Source organism: Panthera uncia (genome assembly GCF_023721935.1).
Source record: "Panthera uncia isolate 11264 chromosome A3 unlocalized genomic scaffold, Puncia_PCG_1.0 HiC_scaffold_11, whole genome shotgun sequence".
NCBI classification, from domain to species: domain Eukaryota; kingdom Metazoa; phylum Chordata; class Mammalia; order Carnivora; family Felidae; genus Panthera; species Panthera uncia.
This window is the reverse complement of record NW_026057578.1, coordinates 42,605,817-42,633,181: the sequence shown is the minus strand read 5'-3', so window position 1 is coordinate 42,633,181 and position 27,365 is coordinate 42,605,817. Positions and strand designations below refer to the sequence as shown.

Here is a 27,365-nt window from a genome sequence, read left to right as displayed (position 1 = left end):
AAGTCAGTCAGAGAAAGAATATCGTATGTTTTCACTCATATATGGAACTTGAGAAACTTAACAGAAGACCATGGGGGAGGAGAAGGGGAAAAAACAGTTTCAAACAGAGAGGGAGGCAAACCATAAGAGACTCTTAAAAACAGAGAACAAACTGAGGGTTGATGGGGGGGCAGAGGAGGGGGGAAATGGTGATGGGCGTCGAGAAGGGCACTTGTTGGGATGAGCACTGGGTGTTGTATGTTAGTGATGAATCATGAGACTCTGCCCACAAAACCAAGAGCACAGTGTATACACACTATATGTTGGCTAACTTGACAATAAATTACATATATATATGTGTGTGTGTGTGTGTGTGTGTATATATATATATGTCATTTGTTTTGAACAAAATCACTTTGGACTGGAACACAGTGAAAGTATGGTTAAGAATCTTCAAATATGCCTGAATATCTTTAACCTTGTGATGGGAGAGCTACTGAGGGTGTGGCTAAGGGACCTTGGACCAGTTCCTGGCTGGCTGGCATAGGGCCTGGGCCTAGGATGGAGGGCTGAAGAGAGTGTGTGGTTAACGGTCATTACACTATTGGAGCGAGCTGATGAGGTGGTGTGGCTGGGGGTGGCTGGAGATCATCCATGTTCTTAGTGGTCTGATAGGAATGTGACTGGAGATCCCAGGCTCTGAGATGAGAGAACTGGTTGGTCATGGCTGAAAGACCAGGCCTGGGGCCTGGAGTGCTGGCGACACTGTACTGTTGAAGGGCCTCCATGGTGGGAGGACCAGGGACTAAATAATGCCTGAGAAAAAGCATTTAAGGTGGTTAGGGGCTGATTTAGCAACGGCAATAAAATGGACATTTGAGAGCTAGGAGGCGAGAAGCAGGAAAGGGAGCTATCACAGAAACCAAAGGAAGAGGATAGTTGCAAATAAAAGTGGACTGCTAGCCCACTTTTTTTGGAAGACACCTGGAAGATTCCCCTCACCTGCAATCCCTGAATACCCTTCCTAGATTTTCTCCCTATACAAAGGACTGGACTTTCCAGTAGATATTCCACTGAATGTCTTCCAGGGAATTGAAATCATGTGGAAGAGTGGACTTCAGAGCAATCCCTATCAAAATAACACCAGCATTCGTCACAGAGCTAGAATAAACAATCCTAAAATTTGTATGGAACCAGAAAAGATCCTGAATAGCCAAAGCAATCTTGAAAAAGAAAACCAAAGCAGGAGGCATCACAATCCCAGACTTCAAGCTATACTACAAAGCTGTAATCATCAAGACAGTATGGTTCTGGTACAAAAACAGACACTTGGACCAATGGAACAGAATAGAGAACCCAGAAATGAACCCACAAACGTATGGCCAACTAATCTTTGACAAAGCAGGAAAGAATATCTCATGGAATAAAGACAGTCTCTTCAGTAAGTGGTGCTGGGAAAACTGGACAGCAACATGCAGAAAACCTGGATCACTTTCTTACACCAGACACAAAAATAAACTCAAAATGGAAGAAAGGCCTAAACATAAGGCAGGAAGCCATCAAAATCTTCGAGGAGAAAGCAGGCAAAAACCTCTTTGGCCTTGGCTGCAGCAACTTCTTACTCAACATGTCTCTGGAGGCAAGGGAAACAAAAGCAAAAATGAACTATTGGGACCGCATCAAAATAAAAAGCTTCTGTACAGTGAAGGAAACAATCAGCAAAACTAAAAAGCAAACGACAGAATGGGAGAAGATATTCGCAAACAACGTATCAGATAAAGGGTTAGTATCCAAAATCTATAAAGAACTTATCAAACTCAACACCCAAAAAACAAATAATCCAGTGAAGAAATGGGCAAAAGACATGAATAGACACTTCTCCAAAGAAGACATCCAGATGGCCAACCGGCACATGAAAAATGCTCAACATCTCTCATCATCAGGGAACTACAAATCAAAACCATAAAGAGATACCACCTCACACCTGTCAAAATGGCTAACATTAACAACTCAGGCAACAACAGATGTTGGTGAGGATGTGGAGAAAGAGGATCTCTTTTGCATTGCTGATGGGAATGCAAGATGGTGCAGCCACTCTGGAAAACAGTGTGGAAGTTTCTGAAAAATTAAAAATAGAACTACCCTACAACCCAGAAATTGCACTACTGATTTATCCAAGGGATACAGGAATGCTGTGTTGTAGGGACACATGCACCCCAATGTTTATAGCAGCACTATCAACAATAGCCAAAGTATGGAAAGAGCCCAAATGTCCATCGATGGATGAATGGATAAAGAAGATGTGGTATATATATACAATGAATGGAGTATTACTCGGCAATCAAAGAGAATGAAATCTTGCCATTTGCAACTACGTGGATGGAACTGGAGGGTATTATGCTACGTGAAATTAGTCAGAGAAAGACAAATATCATATGGCTTCACTCATATGAGGACTTTAAGATACAAAACAGATGAAGGGAAGGGAAGGGAAGCAAAAAGAATATAAAACCAGGGAGGGGGATGAAACATCAAAGACTCATAAATACGGAGAACTAACAGAGGGTTACTGGAGGGAGTGGGGAATGGGCTAAATGGGTAGGGGGCCCTAAGGAATCTACTCCTGAAATCACTGTTGCACTATATGCTAACTAACTTGGATGTAAATTAAAAAAACAAAAAACAAAAAACAAAAAAATGAGTGGACTTCGGAGTCCAAGGTATCTGCACCACTCTTTATTCCCTATCTTTACAGATGAGTGAATGAGGTGCACAGTCAAGGTCACATATTTGTAAAGAAGCAATGTTTATTAGAACAAAAGGCCACAAAACATGAAGACTTAGTGTGGAGAAAGTGAACTGAGTCAAATGTCCTTTGACCGCTTATGGAACGCATTTCTCTACTTCAATTCAAGGAAGTGTAACAATCTTGATTACTTAGTCCTCCTCACCATCTGCACTTTCAAAGAGAGTGTAAGAGGTCGGGAGACTGTCCGGAACAGGCCTCAGAGTCGGGCGTGAGTGGCAGTTTGTAGTGGACAGATTTCGTCCTCCTGTGTCTGCTGAGGTGGGACTTCTGGCTGAAGCCTTGGCCGCACATCTTGCACACATAAGGCTTCTCCCCCTGGTGTGTCATCTGATGTAAGACGAGGCGTGACTTCTGGATAAAGCCCTGGCCACACTCTCTGCACACGCAAGGCTTCTCTTCTGAATGTACCCGTTTATGTGTGATTAAAGCTGACTTGTTGCTAAAGCCTAGTCCACACTGCCTGCACATGTACGGCTTCTCCCTCGAGTGTTTCCTCTTGTGCCTGATGAGACCTGCCTGGTGACTGAAGCCTCGCCCACACTCCCTGCACACGTACGGCTTTTCCCCTGAGTGTGTCCTCTGGTGTGCAACGAGGTTTGACTTCTGGCTGAAGCCTCGCCCGCACTCCTCACACACCATGGGCTTTTCCCCTGAGTGTGTCCTCTGGTGTCTGATGAGATTTGACTGCTGGCTGAAGCCTCGCCCACAATCCTTGCACACGATGGGTTTATCCCCTGAGTGTATGTTCTGGTGTCTGTTGAGGTGTGACTTCAGACTAAAGCCGCGCCCACACACCCCGCACACATAGGGCTTCTCCCCGGTGTGTGTCCGCCTGTGTGAGATGAGGGTTGAATTCTGGCTAAAGCTGTGTCCACACACTCCACACACGTAAGGCTTCTCTTTGGAGTGTGTCCTCTGGTGGTTGACAAGGGTCGTCCTCTGCCTAAAGCAGCGCCCGCACTCCTTGCAGGCATAAGGCTTCTCCCCCGAGTGTGTTCTCTGGTGGGAGATGAGGTTCGACCGGTCACTGAAGCCCAGCCCACAATCACTACACACAATGGTCTTCTCCTCTAAGTGTGTCCTCTGGTGTCTCACGACAGCAGACTTCTGGCTAAAGCCTTTCCCACACTCCCGGCACACATAGGGCTTCTCCCCTGAGTGTGTCCTCCGGTGTATGATGAGGTTTGACTTCTGACTGAAGCCTCGCCCGCACTCACTGCACATATAAGGCTTTTCGCCTGAGTGAGTCCTCTCGTGTATGATAAGTGTTGACTTCCGGTTAAATCCTCGGCCACACTCCCTGCACACAATAGGTTTCTCCCCTGAGTGGGCCTTCTGGTGTCGGGCAAGGCTCTTCTTCAGACTGAAGCCCTTCTCACACACCCCACACACGTACGGCTTCTCCCCGGAGTGAATCCTCTGGTGACTGAGCAGGTTTGTCATCTTGCTGAAGCCCAGTCCACACTCTCTACAGTTGACTGTCCCAAATCCCAAGACTTCTATCCTCTTCAACAGTCTGTCCGCTTCCTCGGGGCTCCCCGCTGGAGCGGGGCTGGACTTGATTTCCACCCCTTTGATGCCGCTCCTAGAGCTCACTGGCTGCCTCTGGGGTGCCCTGGAGAACGTTCCCGAAGTCCTTTTCTTTGTCTTGCCAAACAGAGGCTTGGGGCCTTCTCTCTCTTGGCCTTCCGCTTTATCACTCCAGGAATCTCGATCAGAGGCTGGTTGCTGCTGCTTCTGGTCCCCTGGGCAGGGGTCCCCTGGCTCGACAGGAGTTTCTGCACACAAGCATGTAAAGACCCAGGGGGGATGGTTACACAGCATGTGTTGCATGTGGAATTTCTGACTGGAAAAATCCGAAGGGCAGAAAGGACACAGGTGGAGTTCCGGCTTTGGTTCTGCTGCAGAGAGAGAAGTTGGAGTCAGAATTGAGACTCAGTGGGGCAGCCTGAGCAATTCTGCCTAGTCTGACGGGAGACTTGATTCCCTGTTCTTCAAAATGCTTACAACTTGAGTGCTACCCGGTCAAGACTTCCTTTAAATCACCTACTTTTCCAGGCTCAGAAAACCCACATCCTGGGGTGCCTGGATGGCTCAATCAGTTAAGTGTCTGACTTCGGCTCTGGTCATGATCTCACAGTTCATGAGTTCAAGCCCTACATCGGGCTCTCTGCTGTCAGCACAGAGCCTGCTTTGGATCCTCTGTCTCCCTCTCTCTCTGCCCCTCCCCTTCTCTTGCATGTGTGCTCTCTCTCAAAAAGCAAAAAACAAAAAACAAAAAAACAAAAAAAACCCTGCTACTCAGCCTCTTCTATGTGGCCAGCTATAAAATAGCACAGGTGGTTTTGGCTCTTTAATTTTTTATTAAAAATTTTTTTCTTTTTGGGGCACCTGGGTGGCTCAGTCGGTTGAGCGTCTGACTTTGGCTCGGGTCGTGATCTCGCAGCTCATGAGTTCGAGCCCCACGTCGGGCTCTGTGCTGACAGCTTGGAGCCTGGAGCCTGCTTTGGATTCTGTGTCTCCCTCTCTCTCTGCCCCTTCCTGGCTCATGCTCTGTCTCTGTCTCTCAAAAATGAATAAAGGTTAAAAAAAAAAAAATTAACATAAATAAATAAAAAATTTTTTCTTTTTAAGTTTATTTTTTTTGGTAATCTCCACACCCAACATGGGGCTTGAACTCACAACCCTGAGATCAAGAGTCATGTGTTCCTCTGACCAAGCCAGCCAGGCATCCCTCAGCTCTTTAAATGGGGCCAATAGGTAACAGTCTTTCCCTGCTATTACAATTACCTTCTAACAACCACCCACATGACATAAACTGTGTCCACAAGTATTTTCTCTGAGAGAGATCTAACCAGAGGACCCATATGTAAATGTCATGTCTTTCCCTATTTCCCCATGAGGACAAAGGGACAGATGGAAAGAGTGGTCATTCAGGTTGGAGAGCCCCTAGTATAGGAAGCAGCATAAAAACGGTTCAAGAATTGTGCGTGAGATGCCTGGAGGTCCCCCACTCACTAACAAAAATTTATTAGAGGATGACTTTGTGCCAGAATTTCTACAAGGTTTTCAGCAATGGACAACACGAACACAGTCTAGTCCCTCACTGACTTAAAGATGTTCCCTCCTGGTGCCCCTGACCAGTTGAAGCCCTGTTAATTTTCAAAATTAATCTAAATTAAAATTTTCCCAGACATCAATATAAATTTCTTCTTATAGCACCTCATGTATAGAAGATGTTAACATTGACTGTAATCGTTTCATCAAAGCTGGTTCTAGTCATCTGAATGCAACAAATAACCAAACAATTTGAGAAATCAGGTATTGATTGTACTAGACCAACCTGAACACAATTTTCCTTGATCAATGAACCGAACTTTAAAAACCAACTGTATATACATTTATATCCCAGTATTCTATCCTATACAGAATGTTACTGTATTTGGAAATGGGGCCTGTTACTTAGTTTTTTCTAAAAATTTTTTTAAAGTTTATTTATTTATTTTGAGAGAAAGAGAGAATGCGTGTGAGAGCGCACAAGTGGGGGAGGGGCAGAGAGGAGAGACAGAATCCCAAGCAGGCTCCACACCATCAGCACAGAGCCCGACGTGGGGCTCGAACTCACAAATTGTGAGGTCATGACCTGAGCTAAAGTCAAGAGTTGGACACTTAACCGACTGTGCCACCCAAGTGCCCTGGAAATGGGGCCTTTCAAGAGGTAATTAAGGTTAAAAGGGGTCACAAGGGTAGAGGCCTGATCCAATGTGTCCTTACAAGAAGAGGAGGAAGACACAGCCCTGCACTCGGGCGAGGATGAAGGTCTGGAAGGGAGGCCTCGCCCGGCAATGCAAACAACGTTCAGGAGTCAGGAGAACGGCTGCCCTCTCCAGCACCTGAGTGATGCCTCCTTTCTCCCACCCCCTGAGCCACCTGAAGCCCTATGCTCCATTTGCCCAGTCTTCCCCACTCACCTGGACAGGTGGCTGGTGAGCATTTTCTCTCCTCTCTCCAGGTTTCCTTCCCTTGCTCCAGCTGTGTGATAAGTTTTGGTTTAGAAACCGGAATTCCTGTTCACAGGAAAAGAAAACAAGGTGGCTGTAGGTTAATGGGTTCAAGGGCCAACTCAGAAAGCGAGATGGCTACTTCAAGCATAGCCTAAAATGCCCAGCAGCAAGAAGATGAGTCCTCAGAGATTCCAGGGCTTACCCAGTGAGACCAGGTTGCTGTAGTTTTCCAGCATCACCTCCCTGTACAGGGATCTCTGAGCAGGGCTCAGCAGCATCCACTCCTCCTGGCTGAAATCCACAGCCACATCTCTGAATGCCATGTGTGCCTGTAACAGAAAACACAGTCCTGCTCACTGAGGAGCCAGCCTTGCCCATGACTCAGGGTGAGGGGAAGGCAGAGGGTTGCCCTGTGGGAGGCAGGTGAGCTATTAAGATCCTGCCTTTGATTGTGACCCTGATGCCACGTGTTAAACCTCTGTTGCTATCCAGCCAACAACACTTGAGAGTCTACTACGTTCAAGATCTTGGGTGGGCTGTTTGGAGAATATGTGCAAAAAGGGTCCCTAACTTTTAAGAGCTTTTAATCGAGGCAGAAAGAAGAGGAAATAACATATAAAAATTAAATGAAAGTAAAGCATAACAGACTTTTTCAGAATTTAAATGATTAAATAATATTACCAATCACGTTAGTATTGACGCATCTGAATGACTAAAGTTTATACAATTCAATAGTGGCACAGGCTAAACTGTAACTCAGTCCTTTCCCTAAATCCCACGGTCTCTTGGCTTCCTTGGGTCTGAGAGGCACAAGTGGGTACTGGTGAAGTGCATGGGGTTGAATGTACTACCTGGGTTTGGGGTTCACTTCTGAGGTCAACAAGTGAAATGTAGACAATACTACATTAAATTCACAGCCCCACACTGTGGATGCTCCGGGTGGACCTTCTTGGACACTCGACCTACAAGTTCATTTCTACATTTGTTCTCATTCCCCTGCCCAGTTTTACTCATCTCCTTAACACTATTTAAAAATGGAGGACACAGATATCAGGAAAGGTATCCTGAGGCAGCCCCAGGAACTTATCTTAAAGGATGGGTAGGAGTCAAGAGGAGAGGGAAGTGCTAGGTATTCCAGATGAAGCATATGGGGAGCAGAGAAGAAGACACTGTGAGCAAAGGAAGGAAGGAAGCCACAACGTGGATAGGGAAGACAACCCGGGAGGAATAAAAGGTAGAATACAGAATAGGTGGAGTGTAGCAGTCTGTAGAATTTTTCATTTTTATTGTAAAATATACATAACAAATATTTTACTATAGCTACCATGTTAAATGTACATTTCAGTAGCATTAAGTGTACAACCATCACCACTCTCCATCTCTAGAACTTGATCATCATCCCATGCCGAAACTGTCACCATGAAAGAATAACTCCCTCCTCCTCTCAAACCCTGGTAACCACCATTTTAGTTCCTATCTCTATGTATGTGGTTATTCTCCACACTGCAAATAAGTGGAATCACACAATATTTGTCCTTTTGTGTCTGGCTAATTTCAAGGTTCATTCATGCGGAAGCACAAACTCAGAATTTCCTCCCTTTTCAAGGCTAAAAAAATACTCAATTTTATGTAAATACTGTTCATCTACTGATGGACATTTGGTTTGTATTCACTTTTTAACCACTATCAATAATACTACCTTGCAAATTGGTATCTAATGACCTGCTTTCAATTCCCCGGGGTATATACCCAGAAGTGAAATTACAAGAGCAAATGGTAATGTCATGTTCACTTTTTTCAGGAACCAGTTTTCCACAGCAACTACATCATTTTACATCCCTACCTGGCAATGCAGACGTGTTTTAATTTCTCCACATCCTCACCAACACTTGTTGCTTTTTTTTGATGACAGCCATCTAATGGGTGCAAAGTGGTATCTCATTGTGGACTTAATTTGCATCTCCCAAACGACTGGTGATGATAAGCATCTTTGCATGTGCTTATTTGCCATTTGTATAACTTCTTTGCAAAATATCTTCAAGTTCTTGGTCCATGCTTGAATTGGGGTGTTTGTATTTTCATTGTTGTTGGGTTGCAGTTCTTTATATATTCTGAATATTAATCACTTATAAGTGATTTGCAAATATATTTGCACAGAAATTTTAAATTTTGATGATCAACTTATCTGTTTTATTTCTTTTGTTGCCCGGATTTTTTGTGTAATGTCCAAGAAATCATCACTAAATCCAGTTTCATGAAGCTTTTCTCTTGTTTTTTTCCAAAGAGTTTCATAGTTTTAGTTCCTATCTTTTAGGTCTTTGATCCATTTTGAGTTCATCTTTGTATATGGTGTGAGGTAATGGTCCAACTATATTCTTTTGCGTGTAGGTATACTGTTTCCCCAGCAATATTTATTAAATAAGATTGTCCTTTCCACATTGAATGGTCTTGGTACTCTTGTCCAAAATCATTTGACCATATACATAAGGTTTATTTCTGGGCTCTCTGTTCTATTCCATTAGTCCATAATTCTGTTTTTATCACAGTACCACACAGCTTGGATGACTGCAGCTTTGTAGTAAACTTTGAAATCAAGAAGTGTAAGCCCTGCATGTTTGTTTGTTCCTTTTCAAGACTGTTTTGGCTATTCAGAGTCCCTTGAAATTTCATATGAATTTTAAGATGAACGTTTCTGTTTCTGGGAAAAAAAAAGTCATTGGGATTTTGGTAGCGATTGCACTGAATCAACTTGGGTCCTATTGTCATCTTAGCAATATTAAAATTTCCATTCATTAACTTGGTGTCTTTCCATTTCTTTAATTATTTCAGCAAGGTTTTGTACCTTTCAATGTACAAATCTTTCACCTCCTTGATTAAGCTAATTTTTAAGTATTTTATTCTTTTTGATGCTATTAAGTTTTTCTTAATTCCCTTTTTGGATTGTTCATTGTTAGTGTGTAGAAATGCAGCTGATTTTTGTGTGTTAATTTTGTTTCCTGCTATTTTGTTGAATTTGTGTATTAGTTCTAACAGATTTTTGTGTGTCATTTGCAAACAGATAATTTTACTTCTTCCTTTCTGATTTAGATTTCTTTCTTTCTTTCTTTCTTTTTTTCTTTCTTTCTTTCTTTCTTTCAACTTTTCTTGCCTACTTACTCTGGCTAGAACTTCCAATACTGTGTTCAACAGAAGTGGCAGAAGTGAGCTTATTTGTCATATTTAATCTTACAGAAAAAGCTTTTAGTCTTCCACCATGGAGTATGTTAGCTGTGAGTTTTCCACATATGGCCTTTATTATGTTCAGGTAGTTTCCTTCTATTCCTAGTTTATTGAGTATTTTAATCATACAAGAGTGCTGGATTTTGTCAAATACTTTCTGCATCAGTTGAGATGATCTTGAGGTTTTTGCCTTCATCTGTTAATGTGGTATATTTGCTGATGTTTATATGTTGAAGCATCCTAGCATTCTAGGACTAAATCCCACTTGGTCAGTGGAATTCTTTTAATATGGTGTCTAATTCTATACAGCAACATAGAATCCTTTTACTAACATAGAAAAGCATATAATTCTTTTAATATGCTGAATTTGGTTTGCTAGAATTATGTTGAGAATTTTTGCACCAGTATTCATAAGGGATTATTGGCCTGTAGTTTCCTTTATTGTCTTTTTCTGGCTTTGGTACCACGGTGGTGCTCACAGAATTAGCTAGGTAGTGTTCCTTCTTTGTTTTTGGGGGGAAATGTTTGAGAATTGTTTTTCTTTAAATGTATGGTAGAATTCACCTGTGAAGGCATCATTCATGTCCAGGGCTGTTCTTTGTTGGGAGCTTTTGATTACTGATTCAATCCCCTTACTATTCTATTAAGGAATTTTATTTCTTAATGATTATGTCCTGAAGTTATTCTGTTTCTAAGAAGCTGTCCATTTTATCTAGGCGATCCAGTTTGTTGGAGTACAATAGTTCGTAACAGTCTTGCATAATCCTCATTTCCACAGAATCAATAGTAATGCCCCACTTTTGTTTCTGATTTTAGCAATCTGAGCCCATTTGTTTTCTCAATCGAGCTAGCTAAAAGTTTTCAGTTTTGGTAAACTTTTTGAAGAACCAATTTTTTTGTTTTATTGATTTTCTATATTTAACTCTGTTCTTATCTTTATTATTTCTTTCCATCTGCTACCTTGGGTTTAGTTTGTTCTTTTTCTAGACTCTTAGGTTGTAAAACTACATTGTTTCCTGACAATGTTTTTCCTTTTCAATATACATATTGTAGCTATAAATTTCCCTCGTAGCACTTCTTTTGCTGTATCCCATAAGTTTTGGTATGCTGTATTTTGTTTTTATTTGTTTATAAATAATTTTTAATGTTTATTTCTTTTGAGAGAGGGAGAGAGAGAATCCCAAGCAGGATCCATGCTGCCAGCACAGAGCCCCACACAGGCCTCAATCCCATGAGCCATGAGATCAGGACCTCGGCTGAAATCAAGAGTTGCACGCTCAACTGACTAAGCCACCCAGACGCCTGTGTTTATAAGTATTTTCTAATTTCCACTGTAATTTCTTCTTTGGTACACTGGTTGTTCATGAGTATGTTGTTTAATTTCCACAAATATGTGAACTGTCCATTTTCCTTCTGTTATTGGTTCCTAACTTCATCCCACTGCGAGAGAAGATACACATATCTTTTAAATAAATCTACTGAGACTTAATTTGTTGTGTAACATATGGTCTATCCTGGAGAATGTCCCAGGGGTACTTTGTTGTCAAGCAGGGTGTTCTGTATAGGTCTGTTAGTTCTGGTTAGTTTATTGTGTTCTTCCAGTCCTCTGTTTCCTTACTCCTGTCTGGTTGCTCTATCCATTGTTGAGGGTGGGGTATTGAAGCCTCCAACTATTGCTGTAGAACTGTCGATATCACCTTTTAATTCTATCAACTTTTGCTTCATGTATTTTGAGGGTCTGTTATTAGGTAGGTAAGTATGCAGAATTTTTATATCCACTTACTGCACTGAACTTTTTATTAATGTATAATGTCTTACCTTTGTAATCTTGTTTGGCTGAAAATCTATTTTTATCATACTGGTATAGACACCTCTATTCTCTCTTGGTCATTATTTGCACGGAGTATCATTTGCTATCCTTTTGCTTTCAATGTATTTGTGTCTTTGAATCTAAAGTGAGTCTCTTATAGACAGTGTATAGTTGGATCATAGTTTTACTGTTGTTATACATTGTGCAAAGTCCTGTGTTTTGACTGGAGGGTTTAATACGTTTACATACTATGTAACTTCTGATAAGAAGGGACTTCTGCCATTTTGCTATTTGTTTTCACATGAGTTGTAGCTTTTCTGAACATCATTTCCTGTATTACTGTCTTGTTATTTAGTTGATTTTAGTACATTAAATTCCCCTCTTATTTCCTTTAGTGTACATTCTATATCTATTTTCATTATAGTTATCACAGTGATTAAATTTAACATCCTAAAGTTGTAAGACCCTAATCTGAATTGATATCAGTTTAACTTCAATACACAATTCTTCTCTCATATAGCTCCATCTTCACCTCCTGTCGTTATTAAAGTCATAAAATTACACCTGTATGCATCATGTGTCCAAAAATATAGACTCACAATTGTGTTTTTTGCTAAGGCATTAGTCTCTTAAATCATGCAGAAAAGAAAAAGTGTAGTAAACCAAAGTGACAATAACACTAGCTTATATAAGTGCAGGTTTATTTATTTTTACTGTAGAACTATTTCTTCATATAGCATCAAGTAACTGTCTAGTATCCTCATACTGCAACCTGAAAGACTCCCATTAGCATTTCTTGCAAGGCAAGTCTAGTGGCTGAAAACTGTATCACCTCTTATTTTTCTGGGAATGACTTCTCCCTTACTTTTGAAGGACAGTTTTGCTGGATATAGAATTCCTGGTTGACAGGTTTTGTTTTTTTTTTTTTTTTCCTTTCAGAACTGAATATATCAACCCATTGTCTTCTGGCTTCGAAAGTTACTGATTAGAAATCTGCTGATTTTAGAGGACAGTTTGTATGTGACACACTGCTTGTCTCTTGCTGCTTTCAAGATTCTCTGTTGCCTTTGGCTTTCAAGGGTTTGATTACACTGTATTGTGGTGTGGGTCTCTTTGATAGCTTATCCTACCTGGAATTTGTTGAGCTTCTTAGTTCCTTTTTAAGTTTTCTCTTTACTGATATTTCCATTTTGTCCCAACATAATTCTCTTGACTTTTCCACATCTTCCTTTAGCCCAGAGAATCTTTAAGACAGCTCTTTTAAAGTCTTTGTCTAGTAAGTCCACCATCTGGCCTTTATCAGGGAGTTTCTATTGATTTATTTTTTTCCTTTGAATGGACTGTACTGTCCTGTTTCTTTGTATGCCTCATGATTTTGCGTGTGTGTAAAACTGGTTTTCTGAATCTTTTAATATGGCCGCTTTAGAACTCAGATTCTTCAGTATTTTCTGGATTTTAAAACTGCTGTATGCCATCTGCACTGAGATTCAGCCTAAGGTGTAAACTTAGGGTTTCCTCAGGTCTTTCTTATGTTTTTCTGATCCTGTGCTTTTCCATAGGCATGCATGGTAACTTTCTAAATAACCTGTATGTGCAGTTCTTTTGGATGTTCTAGTCTTAAAATGTCTGGCTCTCAAAAGGGGAAAAAGGGAAAAAATAAAGGGGAAAAAAAACCATGCCAGGATCTAGTTCTTTAAATCCCCTACTTCAGTCAGAAGGAGTTGTAACAATGGTGCTCATTTCTGTAATCAGAAGCAGCAATCAGAGCACAGGTCCTCGATATTTGGAGGACAAGGTCCTTACTGTCCACCCTGGCTTCCACAAGCTGTCAAACTGCTCCAGGTACACATGCATGCATTTCTGCCATGGGGATGGGGGTGGGTGATGGTTACTGCACTGAGAGCTGAAACTGACTGTTCCAAGCATTCCTTTGGAAGCTGCAAGCATTCAACTAGACTCCAGAGTTCCAAAATATTACATTAGACAGATTCTGGGTGCTTCCTACCTCATCATTTTCCCTGATGTCACTCTCAGCTTGTAAAAGTTTTAAAGCTGAAGAAAGGAATACAGACTCTATCCTGCCCTATAGAACTGTGTGTTGTTCAGAGTTAGCCACTTGGTGAATGACTTAAGTCATGGGTCGAACAGGTTTCAGGTAAGGTAAGTCATACCTCCAGGACTAATGCTAGATTCTGCCAGGTATCATCAAGGCAGTCAGGATAAGAGAATGTGTCCATCCTGAAACAGCCAGTATGGAAATACAGAAAACACTCACCATTACCCTGGCTTTCCGGGACCCTGTGGCCATTTTTCCTGGTATCCCTAAAGAAGGATGATATCTCAGAAGGCAGATCTGGGTAAGGAAAACAGAAATGAAAGGGTGTCAGGTGGAAATACTCTCCCCATCAGTGAGGCAGGGCCTCACTTGGGGGAAGGGGGAAGTGTGGCATGACGGGGAATTTAACAGTCTGATTCCCTATCAGGGCCCTGGAAAAAGGTCCAGGGAGCCAAGCCTTCAGCAGGGTCAGTTCCAAACTCTCCTGATCAAAACAAATTAAACGTAAAAGGAAATTTCTGAAGCCATTTATTTGGCAGTAGGTGATGTTAAATGCAGTATTATGAATTTGAAGAGTTGTGAAAATGGTATTCTGGTTGTTCTTCCAAAGAAATACATATTAACGTATTTATGGATGAAAATGATTAAAAACATTTTAGAAAAAAATGAGACAAAAACAAGAAACAAAGATTGCAACATGGTGATGGCTGTTAAAGCTGAGGCTTTATTATAATACTCTTGCTTCTTTTGAACATGTTTGAAAGTCTTCTGTTAATAAAGAGTTATTTTAAAATTCTTAAACACCACCAAAAAAGCTTATGCAATATGGTAAAGCATTAAGAAGTGTTAAATCAAGATGATGTACATAAGGATGGTAATTATGCTACTGTCTCCTTTATTTTTGCGTTTTCTCATTAAAAAAGCAAAAAGTATACGATTTTTCATTGGATAGCCAGGACAGAAAAAAATACAACACTGTATTGAGAACAAAATTAGCAAAATCGAAAGCAATACCTGGGGACAGAAACTGGTAAGAATGAAGTATCAATTCTAAAAGAATAAAGTATGACAACTCAAATTAAACGAATAAATATTATGACTTGGATGAAGTGGTCAGGAAAGAAGTAAAATAAAACTGCAAATCACTCATAAGGAAAGTCAGAAGACATTTTTCAACAAATGTATTTTTGTCGTTTAACTTCATTCTATTTAATTATACAGGCAATTAAAATCTGTTAGTGTTAGAAAGAATCCAGAGTAGTCTGAAGATTATAAAGGAAAAAGTTCAGTTCTCTTTCTGGACTCTGCCCCAGGCCCACCTGCTAACAGGTAACTGCTGTTAACTATTTCATGAGTACTCTTTGATTTATAATCTTATCTCTTCATTTTCATTCATATTTGGGTACACGTGCAAATAATGTTACTTTCCTATAAATAAAAACCATCTGTATAATTCTTTGACTTATGTGCATTTAATGTTTTGGGGTTATGTGTACACCAGTACTCACAGACCTAACTCAATTCTTTGATTATTATTACTTTATTAAAATGTTTGTTTATTTTTGAGAGAAAGAGAGAGAGAATGTGCAAGCAGGGGAGGCACAGAGAGAGATGGGAACAGAGGATCTAAAGCAGGGTCTGTGCTGACAGCAGAGATGTGGGGCTCAAACTTGTGAACTGCAAGATCATGACCTGAGCTGAAGTTGGAAGCTCAACAGACTTAGCCACTCAGGTGCCCCTTATTTTTTATGAGAGAGAGAGAGAGAGAGAGAGAGAGAGAGAGAGAGAGAAAGCACGAGTAGGGGAGAGGGGTAGAGGAAGAGAGAAAGACAGAATCTTAAGCAGGCTCCACACTCAGCACAAAGGCCAATGTAGGGCTCAATCCAAAGACCCCGGGATCCTGACCTGAGCTGAAACCAAGAGTCAAACACTCAACCGACTAAGCGACCCATGCGCCCCTACTCCACTCTTATTGATAACTCATACTATGTCCATCAGCAAACCACATTTTCTTTAACAAAGTGTTCCTCTGTCAACTGACAGACTGTAGTGTTTATCACTAGAAATTTAAAAGCAATACCTTTTTGCAAACATGTCAGTATTTCTGTATGAGTGCTAAAGGAATGTAATTACTGGACTTAATACCAAACATATGCTCACACTGCCAAATTGCCCTCCAAAGGCCGACCAATTTACAATCCCAATGACTACACAATAAGTGTGCCCCTTTCCACACTTTTGGTAACACTTGATTCATCCAAGGGATTCTTCAAGTAAGATGACTATAGGAAAACAGTTGTACACATGCAAGAGTTTGAGGAATTCTATAGCCATGAGCTCTTTGTGAGGAATCTACTGGAAGATGAACATTAGACATAATAGGACAGGACAGGGAAAACCAGGTAAAGGCCTGATAGTGAGCATTTAATATACATAATTGTAGATCTAGCACTAAATGGTGGGTAAGAGTGGGGAAGAAAAATATATACTAATGGTAGAAGGCCTATGTGTCCAGATAAAGTAGAAATGCCACTAAAATGGGAGAAGAGAAAAGGCAATAGGGAAGTAGAAAAAGTTTACTGAATGTTGCATTAGGTAGGAGGTAAAGGGAAAACAAATGAAACCATAGAATTTCTAAAAACAATGAAAACACTATGGATGTGTGAGATTTATTTAAAACAGTGAGGTGAGGGAAATGTATAGCTTTAGATATTTCAATAAAGACAAGAACATAAATTAATGAACAGAAAAAAGTATAATAAGTGAAATCTTAACTTCTTAAAAATTAGTGAAATAAACACAGCTATTTTAGGAAATGAGAAAATATAAATATTCAAAATAAGAAACCACAAAGGGGAAATACTTGACTCCAGTTTTTTGAAGTGTCAATGTACTGGGTTTAAAAAAAACAACCAACTAATTGTTTTCACTTGCCTTCTACTCCAGAAAGTAGGAGAAAAACAAAAACTAAGAAAAGCAGAAGAAAATGTCTTTTTTTTTTTTTTTATAAAAAGAACGAGTAGCATTAGATTCTGATACTGAGGGAAGCTTCTATCAAACTAACCCTCTTACTAACAACTATAAACCCTACTCAAAATATAAAAAACAACTATTTGAAGACACTACAACCAGAAGCAGTCAGAAACCAGAAGGGATATGATCCTTGAAAGGAAGGACGCACATGGGGTAAGACCTGTATTTAACTGTCTTTTCATTTAAGGGCACTCCCTAGTACATGTGGCACATGGGGAACAGATCAAGAGTCTGTGGCTTCCAGACTTCCTGGAAACCATATGGCATAATCCTAGAAAAGTGGCAGCAACAAAGGATGGAGCCTCAAATCTACACAAGCCCCTCCCACAGTTGGCTGAATACATAAGGCAAGACAACAAAAAGCTAACGTGGATAACAATGGATGGAAGGTCAAATGAGCTGTGCAGGTGTCTGCTACTGTTCACAGGTGAGACTGAGTTCAGAGCTTGAGGCCAATCAAGTAAAAGATTGCTAAATACCTTAGATAACCTACTACTGAAACACAGGTAATTTACACAAAACATACATCCTGTCAGCATACCTAGACAGAGAATATTCTAACTTCAAATTACTTGTAATAAAAATAAATAAGGCATAAAACACTAAACCAGTGAGCTATCTCTTATACTCCCTACACAGAGCCAACGGGGAGCAGAAGAGGAGCTAAGAGGGAAACTACATGAAAGAGAGAAAAGAGGCACTGTGTGGACTTAGTTGAGAGGAAACGACCGCCCAAAAAGAAAAGCTACCATATATGAGAAAATACTGATAAAAGGGAAAGGACTTAAAAAGGGTAGGCAGACGGAGCACAGAAGTCTCGGGAAGGTACAGCTCCAGGGGAAAGGGGGATCACAAGCAAGGAAAAGGCACCTCTCGGCAATGTCAAGATAAAGGGAAAAATAAGCAAGGGGGGGGGAGGATACAGGGTCTTGCAAAACAGAAGAGAAAGAGGAAGAGGAAGAAGAAGGAGGAGGAGGAGGAGGAGAAGAAGGAGAAGAAGGAGGAGGAGAAGGAGGAGAAGGAGAAGGAAAAGAAGAGGAGGAGGAGGAAGAAGACACAATATCTCCTCCTCCTGCAATCCAGTAAAGAAACCATACTAGCTACACAGACAGAAGAGTTTTCCTGAACTAGAAAATTAGAAACACACTAGATCTTATTTACTAGATTTCTGTCTACAGAAATGCAGATGAGTAGTTCTCCTGTATAGAAAACCAAAACAGAAAATGAGAATCCAAAGTTCAGCTAAAGAAAATTCTACCAAAAACAAGTGACACAGAAATAGCTGTAATAAAACACTCTAAGCTGAGTTCAAGATCCTCAAACATTTGGGCATATGAGAAATCATCTTGAATCAAAAATTCAAATTTGTACCTATGTTATGAAAATGGACAGAATTAAACTTATTGTGATACATTTCCCAATATATACATGTATCAAATCAATATGTTGCACACCTTAAACTAATGCAATGTTATATGTCAATTATACTTCAACAAAACTGGAAGCAAAATTTGAAAGCTAAAAACAAAAATGGGCCAAAAAGAAAAGAAACAAACAAAATGAAAGTTGATTGAACTTCAGAAAGAAATGAAACTAAGTTACAAGATACTGAAGAAGAATAGATTGAAATGAAAACAGGATGGGCACTTAAGTGTAGCAGGAAAACCACTTAAGAGAATAAAAATGAAATAAAGAATGGGTCGGAGAGAAAGTGGTTGAAATGGAAAACAGACAAAAAAAAAGGATTATCACCCATATAATTGTAGTTCCTGAAGAAGAAAACAAAAACATACAAACAAAAAAAGGAAAGAGAATACTTAAAACTATAGTCCAAATGGCACCTGGGTGGCTCAGTCACTTAAGCATCTGACTTCAGCTCAAGTCACGATCTCATGGTTGGTGGGTTCGAGTCCTGCGGCCGGCTCTGTGCTGACAGCTCAGAGCCTGCAGCCTGCTTGGGATTCTGTGTCTCCTTCTCTGTCTGCCCCTCCCCTGCTCACACTCAGTCTCTCTGTCTCAAAAATAAATAAAACATGAAAAAAAAGTTTTTTTAAGCTATAGCCCAAGAAAACTTCAAAAATAGATGACCTGAATCTAAATATGAAAGGGCCTACTTCTGAGTACCAGGGAAGTTTACTCACAATCACCAACTTCAAGGTATCTACTGGAAAAAATGGTCAGGCTTTTAAGAACAAGACTCCTAAGTGATTCCAAGCAAAAAATTTACCAGACTTCCATCATAATGATCAAAATCATCATTTAACTGTTGGGCAGTGCTCAGAATGTACAATGGTGCAGCCACTATAGAGAACAGTATAGTGGTTGCTCAAAAAATTAAAAATAGAATTATCATGTAATCTACCAATTCCACTTCTGGGAATATCCTAAAAGAATTGGAAGCAGGGACTCAGACAGATATTTGTACACTTACGTTTTGTTTTGTTGCGAGAGAAAGCATATGTGCACGCACAAGCACGAGTAGGGGAGGGACAGAGAGAGGGGGAAGAGACAGAATCTTAAGCAGGCTCCATGCCCAGTATGGAGTGTGAGGCAGGGCTCAATCTCACAAACTTGAGATCATGATGTGAACTGAAATCAAGAGTCAGACACTTAACCGACTGAGCCACCTAGGTGCCCTGTACACTTATATTTATAGAGCCACCTAGGTGCCCTGTACACTTATATTTATAGCAGTATTCATAATAGCTAAAAACATGGAAACAACCCAAGTGTCCATCAACAGATGAATGGATAAACAAAATATGACAGACACACATGGATATTAAAAGGAAATTCTTAGAAAGGAAGTTTTGACACATGCTACAACATGGGTTAAACATTAAGTGAAACAACCCGTTAGAAACAAAAAGGGAAACACTGTATGATTCCACTCATATGAGGTACCTAGAGTAATCAAATTCACATGGACAGAAAGTTGAAGAGTGGTTGAGAGGGGCTCAGGGTAAGGGTAAATAGGGAGTTATTGTTTAATGGGTACAAAGTTCCAGTTTGGAAAGGGAAACAGCGAGGTGAGGGAAATGTATAGCTGGAGATTTTAAACACACCTAACTTAATCAGGAAAAGAGAAAGCATAAATATCCCAAATAAGAAACAACAATGGGGAAATAACTACCAAATCACCAAAACACATTTTTTTAAAAGTCATTTAAGAGTATTTCTCAGATCTCCATAAAATAATTATACACCTAGATGAAGTGCATAACTTCTAAGGAAATATAATTGACCCTAAATGGTCACGAGGGAATTCAACCAAACTTTCAAACCAGAGTCCCAGTGCTCTAAATACTGTCCGGGAGCACTGAAAAATGAAGGGAACTTCCTTATTCTATTTATAAAACAACTATAATGTTGACACCTCAACTTGATGGCAGTTCGGAAAATTAAAAATTAGGCACCTGGGTGGCTCAGTTGGTTCAGCATCTATCTGACTTCAGCTCAGGTCATGATCTCACGGTTTGTGAGTTCAAGCCCCACGTCGGACTTGCTGCTGTCAGTGCAGAGCCTGCTTCAGATCCTCTGTCCCCCTCTTTCTCTGTCCCTCCCCCACTTGCACTCTTTCAAAAATAAAACAAAACATCAAAAAATTTTATAAAAAAATTAAAAATTAAAGACCATTATCACTTATGAATTTAGAGCAAAATTCTAGAAATATCAGCTAAGAGACTCCAACACAACAATAAGAAAATATTTCACCAAGACAAAGTGGGATTCCCAGAAATTAAAGATTGGGTCGGGGCGCCTGGGTGGCTCAGTCGGTTGAGCGTCCGACTTCGGCTCAGGTCATGATCTCATGGTCTGTGAGTTCGAGCCCCGCGTCAGGCTCTGTGCTGACAGCTCAGAACCTGGAGCCTGTTTCGGATTCTGTGTCTCCCTCTCTCTCTGCCCCTCCCCTGTTCACGCTCTGTCTCTCTCTGTCTCAAAAATAAATAAACGTTAAAAAAAATTAAAAAAAAAAAAAAAAAAAGATTGGGTCAATATTAGGAAATCCATTGCTATAATACACCTTATTAATCAACAGATCTAAGGAGAAAAACCAAGTGTTTTTATGCATGCTAAAAAATTATTAACAAAACTCAGCACCCATTCCTTACTTAAAAAAAAAAAACTCAAGAATATAAGATTGAAGGATTTTTAAAACTTTTTATTTTGAACTAATTTTAGACTTACAGAGAAGGTACAAAAATATCAGTTCTCATATAACCTTCATCCAGCTTCCTCTAGTGTTAACATCTTAGAAAACCATAGTACAATGATCAAAACCAGGAAGTTAGCATTGACACAATACTATTAACTAGACCACAGTCCTTAACCAAATTTTGTCAGTTTTTCACTAATGTCCTTTTTCTGGTCCAGGATTCAAATGAAGTTCCCACATTGTATTTAGTTGCCATGTATGTTTAATTTTCTCCAATTTGTGACAGTTCCTGTCCTTTCTTGTCTTTCATGAACTTGACACTTTTGAAGAATATCTCTCAATTTTGGATTTGTCAGATGTTTTTTCATGATCAGAAGGAGGTTAGTTCATTTTTGGCTAGATTACTTGAGAAGTGATGTCATGTCCTTTTCAGTGCACTGCATCAAGGGGTTGATGATACTCATATGTCTCATTACTGATGATATTAACCTTGATCTTGATCACTTGGTTAAGGCGATGTCTGCTGGGTTTTTATAATTAATAAGTATTTTGGGACAGATACTTTGAGATCATACAAATATCCTGTTTCTGTTCAAACTTCCACTCACTAATGTCAGCATGCATCTGTGGGACGTGTCCGCAAGACATATTACTGTGGTATTTACCAAATGACGATGTTCTAGTTCCCTTTTTGATTCTAAATTCGTTAACTGCTCTGTAAGCAAGAGCTGTCCCTTCTCCCTCATTTTTAAATTTATTCAATTATTTATATCAGTATGGATTCATATCTTATCCTATGAGTTACAAGAGAATATCATCACTATTTTCTTGCTCAAATTATTCCAGCTTCAAACATCGGGAGCTCTTGCATGTTGGCCTTGTTCCTGTTTTAACCAATAAATGTGGCACAAGTGACACTGTGCCAGTTACTGATTTAGGTCTTAGGAAGGCTGGAGAGCTTATGTTCTAGGGAGGCCCAAGATACCATGCAAGAAGTTCAACTCCTCTGCCAGAGAGACCACGCAGACGCCCTGATACTACATGGAGAGAGTGAGGCCCAATTGTCCCAGCTGACCCCAGCCTTCTAGTCAACCCATAAAGGGCCAAATATGTGAGGGAACCGTCTTTGAGGTTCCAACCCACACAAGTCCCCGAGAGACTGTGGCCACAGCCAGATCTATAACTCACACAGAGCAGAAGAACCACTAAGCTGATCCCAGAGGATACAAAGACTTGTGAGACATTATAGCATGCTGATTCTTCTAAGCCGCTAAGTTTTGGGGGGGGTTTGTTCTGCAGCAATCAATAATCAGAACCCTTCCAGACATGCTATGGCGTCTTCCTCTTCAACCTACTTAATGACAGTAGCACCTTCCCTCTCGCCCATGTGCCTACTCAGGCACCAGGACTACTTCCCCACTTGCCACATCAAGCCCATTACCTGGGCCAACCGGTTCCATCTCCAAGAACTCTCTCAACCCCTCCCACACCAGCTTATCCCACACCAGCTGGGGTAAGACAATGGTCACAGTCTCTCCTGATAGGGTCTGCAGACCCTCTCCCAACATTCCAGTCGGCCTCATCCATTCCTACCAGAATTGGCTCCATATACATATGGCTGGATCGTTCATTCATTCAGTAAAATATTTATTAAGCTCCTACTGTACGACAGGCACGATTCAGACACTGGGAATACAAAAGTGAACAAAGGAAAAAAACCTGCCCTCATTGACACGAAAGTCCAGAGGAGGAAGATGGGCATACTCAATTAATGAATAAAACACACAGGATGCCAGGAAGTGATGAGTGAGGTGAAGACCAATATGGCAGGGAAGGAGCAAAGTAACAGAAGCAGGGTGGGGTTCTGAAATTGTACCTAACGGTTCGACATGGCCTCTCTGATAAGGCAACAGAGTAGAAATCTGAGGGATATGAAGGAGTGGCCAAGCGGGTAGCTCTGAAAAGCGACAGTTCACTGTGCTTGGTGTGCTGAGCATCGCAGGTCAGAGACAGTGCACAGTTAAGGTACAGAGTTCACTGTGGCTGGGGTGCTGTGTTTGAGACCGCGTTGGGGAGATAAAGTTCAAGTGTAAACACGGGGCGGGGAGATCAGACTCAGCTTTGCAGGATACTGGTTTTGACTTTGGGATAAGAAGCCATTGGAGGGTTTTGAGCAAATGCATGACACAATTTGATTGACATTTTTAAAAAACAATTTTATTTTTTTAATTTAAATGTTTATTTCTGAGAGAGAGAGAGAGAGAGATTGTGTGTGGGGGAGGGGCAGAGAGAGAGGGTGACAGAGGTTCTGAAGCAGGCTCTGCACTGGCAGGAGAGCCCAATGTGGGGCTTGAACTCACAAACCGTGAGATCATGACCTGAGCCAAAGTCGGATGCTTAAACAACTGAGCCACCCAGGTGCCCTGACTGACATTTGAAAAGATTCCTCTGGGGGCGCCTGGGTGGCTCAGTCGGTTAAGCGTCCGACTTCAGCTCAGGTCACGATCTCAAGGTCCGTGGGTTCGAGCCCCGCGTCAGACTCTGGGCTGATGGCTCAGAGCCTAGAGCCTGCTTCCGATTCTGTGTCTCCCTCTCTCTCTGCCCCTCCCCCGTTCATGCTCTGTCTCTCTCTGTCTCAAAAATAAATAAACGTTAAAAAAAAAAATTTGAAAAGATTCCTCTGGTTGCCATACTAATATAGTTTAGGGGGACAAGGGAAGATGCAAAGGGATCATTCAAGGGCTCTGATCATCCAGGTGAGTGAGGTGAAATGGTGGTCCGGGCCCCAGTGGAAATAGTGGAGATTGGAGATAGAGTCCAGATTTGCTTAGTGGGGATGGAGTGTAAGAGCAAGAAAGAGCCAAGGGTGACTCCAAGGGTTTGAGCCTGAGCAATCTGAAGGAAGGAGATGCCATGTCCCTGCCCCTTATTAGAGCTTATTAAACTCCCTGAAAGAGTGGTCTTTAACCACCAAGTGGTCCACTTGGGTGGAGCACGTTTGGGAGGTGACCAGAGTTTATTGTCGGACACATTAAGTTTGGGATGCCCAAGAGATACCCAGGAGGAAATTCGAAGCAGACAGCAGGAGACTAGAATTTGGAGAGGAAGGCATGGGTCTAGGCTGAACCTCAAAGATGGCATTTAAGGCCTGGAGAGGAGACGGGGTCACAAGGGAGACAGTATGGCTGGAGAAGATGAAAAGTCCAAAAACCGAACCAGGGCCTTCCACAGTAGGGATCTGGGAGAAGGGAAGCTGGCAAGAGAGAGGAGGAGTGACCTATGAGATAGGAGGAAAACCCGGAAACCAGGAGCAACCAATGTGAAAGGGTATTTTAAGGAAGAGGACGTACGCAACTATGTAAAATGTTGCCGAGAACGGACTATGGCTTTAGCCACAGGGAGAGCATGGGCACCTTGACGACAATGTGTTTCAGTGGGGAGGGCCAAAAGGCCTCATAGGAACATTTAAGAGATGAAGAAAGGACAGACATGGAGACAGCAAGCAGAGGCAATTCTTTCAAGCTTAGCTCTGACGGGGAGGAAAAACACAGAGCAACAGCTGGAGGGGGAAATCATGCCACTGCTCTGCTCCCTGCTGCCCTCAGATCAAGGCCACACTCACTAACTTGTCATTGAGGACTCATTCCAATAACACCGAACCCACACCTTTCCAATCAGATCCCCTGTGAACTTCCTTCCCAGCCAGCAAGAACGACAACTCTGTGCCTTCACACTGCATCACCCGCTTAGTCTAATTGGGTGCCCAATCCTCCAAGAACTACATCATGATCCAGTGGGACAGTTGGACAGTCACAGTGCAGCCTGGGAGCCCAAGAATCCTGAGAGTGTCGACTGTTCTGCTGCTGACAAGGACACTGGAAGTACTGCCTGGGGAAATCCGGGAATGTTCTACAGTGGGATGGTATCTGAGCTCAATCAACAGGGTTTATACTGAAGCAGAGAGGCATGGAGAAATCAAAGGGGTCATGAATGAGGGCACAAGGTCTGAAGAAGAGTCCCTGTGAAAACTGTCACCCTGACAATGGGACTTCTTTCCTGGGGATGGGACATTGTAGGACACAAGGTGCAAAGCTGAGCAAAGAAAACCCACTGTGGCTCGGCAAGCAAAAGGTAAAGGGTCCCCACCTGAAGCTGGATTGTCAGGAGCCCGGGAGTCCTCTCTTTGCCCACCAGGCAGTCCTCTCTGGGCAGGCAGGGGCTGCAGGGGGCAGAGCAAGAACAAAAAAACAGTCAGAGTTACAGGAAACCCTCATGCTCCAGTAGGGTAGGGCCTCTTCCAACCTTCCTTCCTTTAAGGAGGAATGGACCTATCACAGAAGAAAAGACTGTGCACAGCTTGCTGGGAACACAGCTTGCCCTGACATGCTGCTGACACTGAGCAGGAGCTGATCCTCTCTCACCTTTGTTCTTAGTAAGAATAGTACTTAGTGGGCCCTGAGTATATACGAGTATACACCAGAGACTGTTCCAGGCACTGTGAGTTTTACCTTTCTCCTCACCCAGTGAAGTACAATTTATTATCTTCATTTTACAGATGAAAGAATTGAGGCACAGCAAGGTCAGTCTCTTACCGGAGGTGGCACAGCTATAAAATGACCGAGCCTGGATGAAATCTGGCTGCAGAGGCCATATTCTTAACCAGTGAGGGCAGTGATGGTGAATCTCTGTGGGTTGCAAGGATTCTCAGTGTATCCATGATAAGAATCAAGAATGCTCCTTGGGTGATAAGCACTGAATTTGAGTAATGGGTCTAAGGAATTCTATCTACTTCTGACTGTTTGAAATTTCTCCATAAAAAGTTAAAATGAAACTTAAAATTCCAAAGCCCGTTCACACCAGAGACGTGGGAATCTGGGATTCCTGTGGACAATGACGATCCTCGGACCTTTGAAAAACTTGCCCAGTGGACCCTGGCCCGACCTCTTCCTCCAGGGCCGGAACCCAAGGGCGACCAGCCAAATTGAGAGCCTAGCATCGCGCCAAAATGGCCACTCCACACCCAGTGCAACTCGGGCACGTCTGGCCAAGCCAGCCTGCCCATCGTTCCGCCGCGGCAAAGCTGAGGGGTACACCCGAAAAAAGACGATCAGCACCCACCCACCCAAACCCCAGCCACGTGGCCCCAGGGACGGCTCCCACACCACCACCTGGGAAATTATCAGACCCCCAAAGCCTACTTACTAAACTCCCCGCAAACCCGGGGAGTTGTGACACGAGCGACCCCCTCTCTCAATATCGCGATTTCGACCAAGGCCGAACCTGTCCCCACCCACAAGAATCCCTGAACGAAAGGCCCAAGCTCAGCACCCACCACCACTGGACTTTGCCGTTGAGCTTCCTCCACGTTCCTCGGAGATGCGCGCCCACACCCCCAAAATAAGACATCCGGGAGAGCACGGCCTGAGCCACGACAGCGTGTCCCCACACTACCTCCTCTCCCCGCCATCTGCACCGACCCCAGCCTCAGCCCAAAGACCAGCCTTTCAGGACCTACCTTTCCGCGCCGGGAAGGGCACAGTTGCGGCAAGGGTCCCACGGGAGCCTTACTCGCCAGCACCACCAAAGAACAAGGGGTCACTCCAGCCACCAGCTGGGGACCTACTTCTGTAGGGCGCCGGGACTACACTCCCCAGCATCCTCGGTGTGGCGCCGGGACCACACTTCCCAAGATGCTCCGCGCAACCAGACGAGCGCTGACATCCCTCGGCTTCCACTGCCCTCCCAGGCAGCCGTTTCTGTGTAATGTGCCCGGTCACTGTGGAGAATGACCACTGTGGCCTGGATCCCCGGTCTTTTTTCTTAAATCCGCGTCCACAAAACATGCTTCCCGGGTGAAGCTTCTCGACCTGCCGTGACCTCTTCTCTAACGCCTCGGCCTCAAAGACTACACTTCCCAGTGACCCCTACTGTGACTTCCGCAACCGGTGCCGGCCCGCCTCTCGGTGGGCGGAAATGACGCGTCAAGGGGGAAAGATCGGTTTGCCTTCTGGGATTGGCTGAGGTCGGCGGCAGTTGGGTGAAGTAGCCCTTCTCCAGCGGCGGGGTTGCACACCACGGTCGGGGGCGTTCAGTGAGAGCCCTGCAGGCGTGGTCTCGTCCAGCTCACGTGCCCTTTTAACTCGGTTGAGGCCCATGGAGGGTGGAAGCTGAGAGAGGCAGAGCAGTCTTCCCGAGGTCTCCCGTCCCGAGCGAGGTAGACCTGGATTCTGAGCATAAGCCCTCAACCCGAACAACCCATTTCGGATGCCCGGAGACCTTTTTCTTCTGCTGGAGTCCCC

General features: G+C 42.5%; 1 protein-coding gene across 3 annotated transcripts; it reads right to left on the bottom strand.

The window, feature by feature from the left end:
* Nucleotides 1–2,766: 2,766 nt before the first annotated feature.
* On the bottom strand, nucleotides 2,767–27,010 carry ZNF133 (zinc finger protein 133). Of its 3 annotated transcripts, none has more exons than XM_049651185.1 (6): nucleotides 26,582–27,010; nucleotides 25,213–25,285; nucleotides 14,097–14,174; nucleotides 6,995–7,121; nucleotides 6,760–6,855; nucleotides 2,767–4,689 (listed from the first exon to the last, which is right to left on the bottom strand). In XM_049651185.1, exons 3-6 carry the CDS (start codon nucleotides 14,127–14,129, stop codon nucleotides 2,942–2,944), a joined length of 2,004 nt encoding a protein of 667 aa, XP_049507142.1. In that variant the 5' UTR covers nucleotides 14,130–14,174; nucleotides 25,213–25,285; nucleotides 26,582–27,010; the 3' UTR covers nucleotides 2,767–2,941. The 3 variants fall into 3 exon arrangements, with proteins under 3 accessions (XP_049507142.1, XP_049507143.1, XP_049507144.1); XM_049651186.1 differs by having other exon boundaries at nucleotides 2,767–4,686; XM_049651187.1 differs by lacking the exon at nucleotides 14,097–14,174.
* Nucleotides 27,011–27,365: the final 355 nt, after the last annotated feature.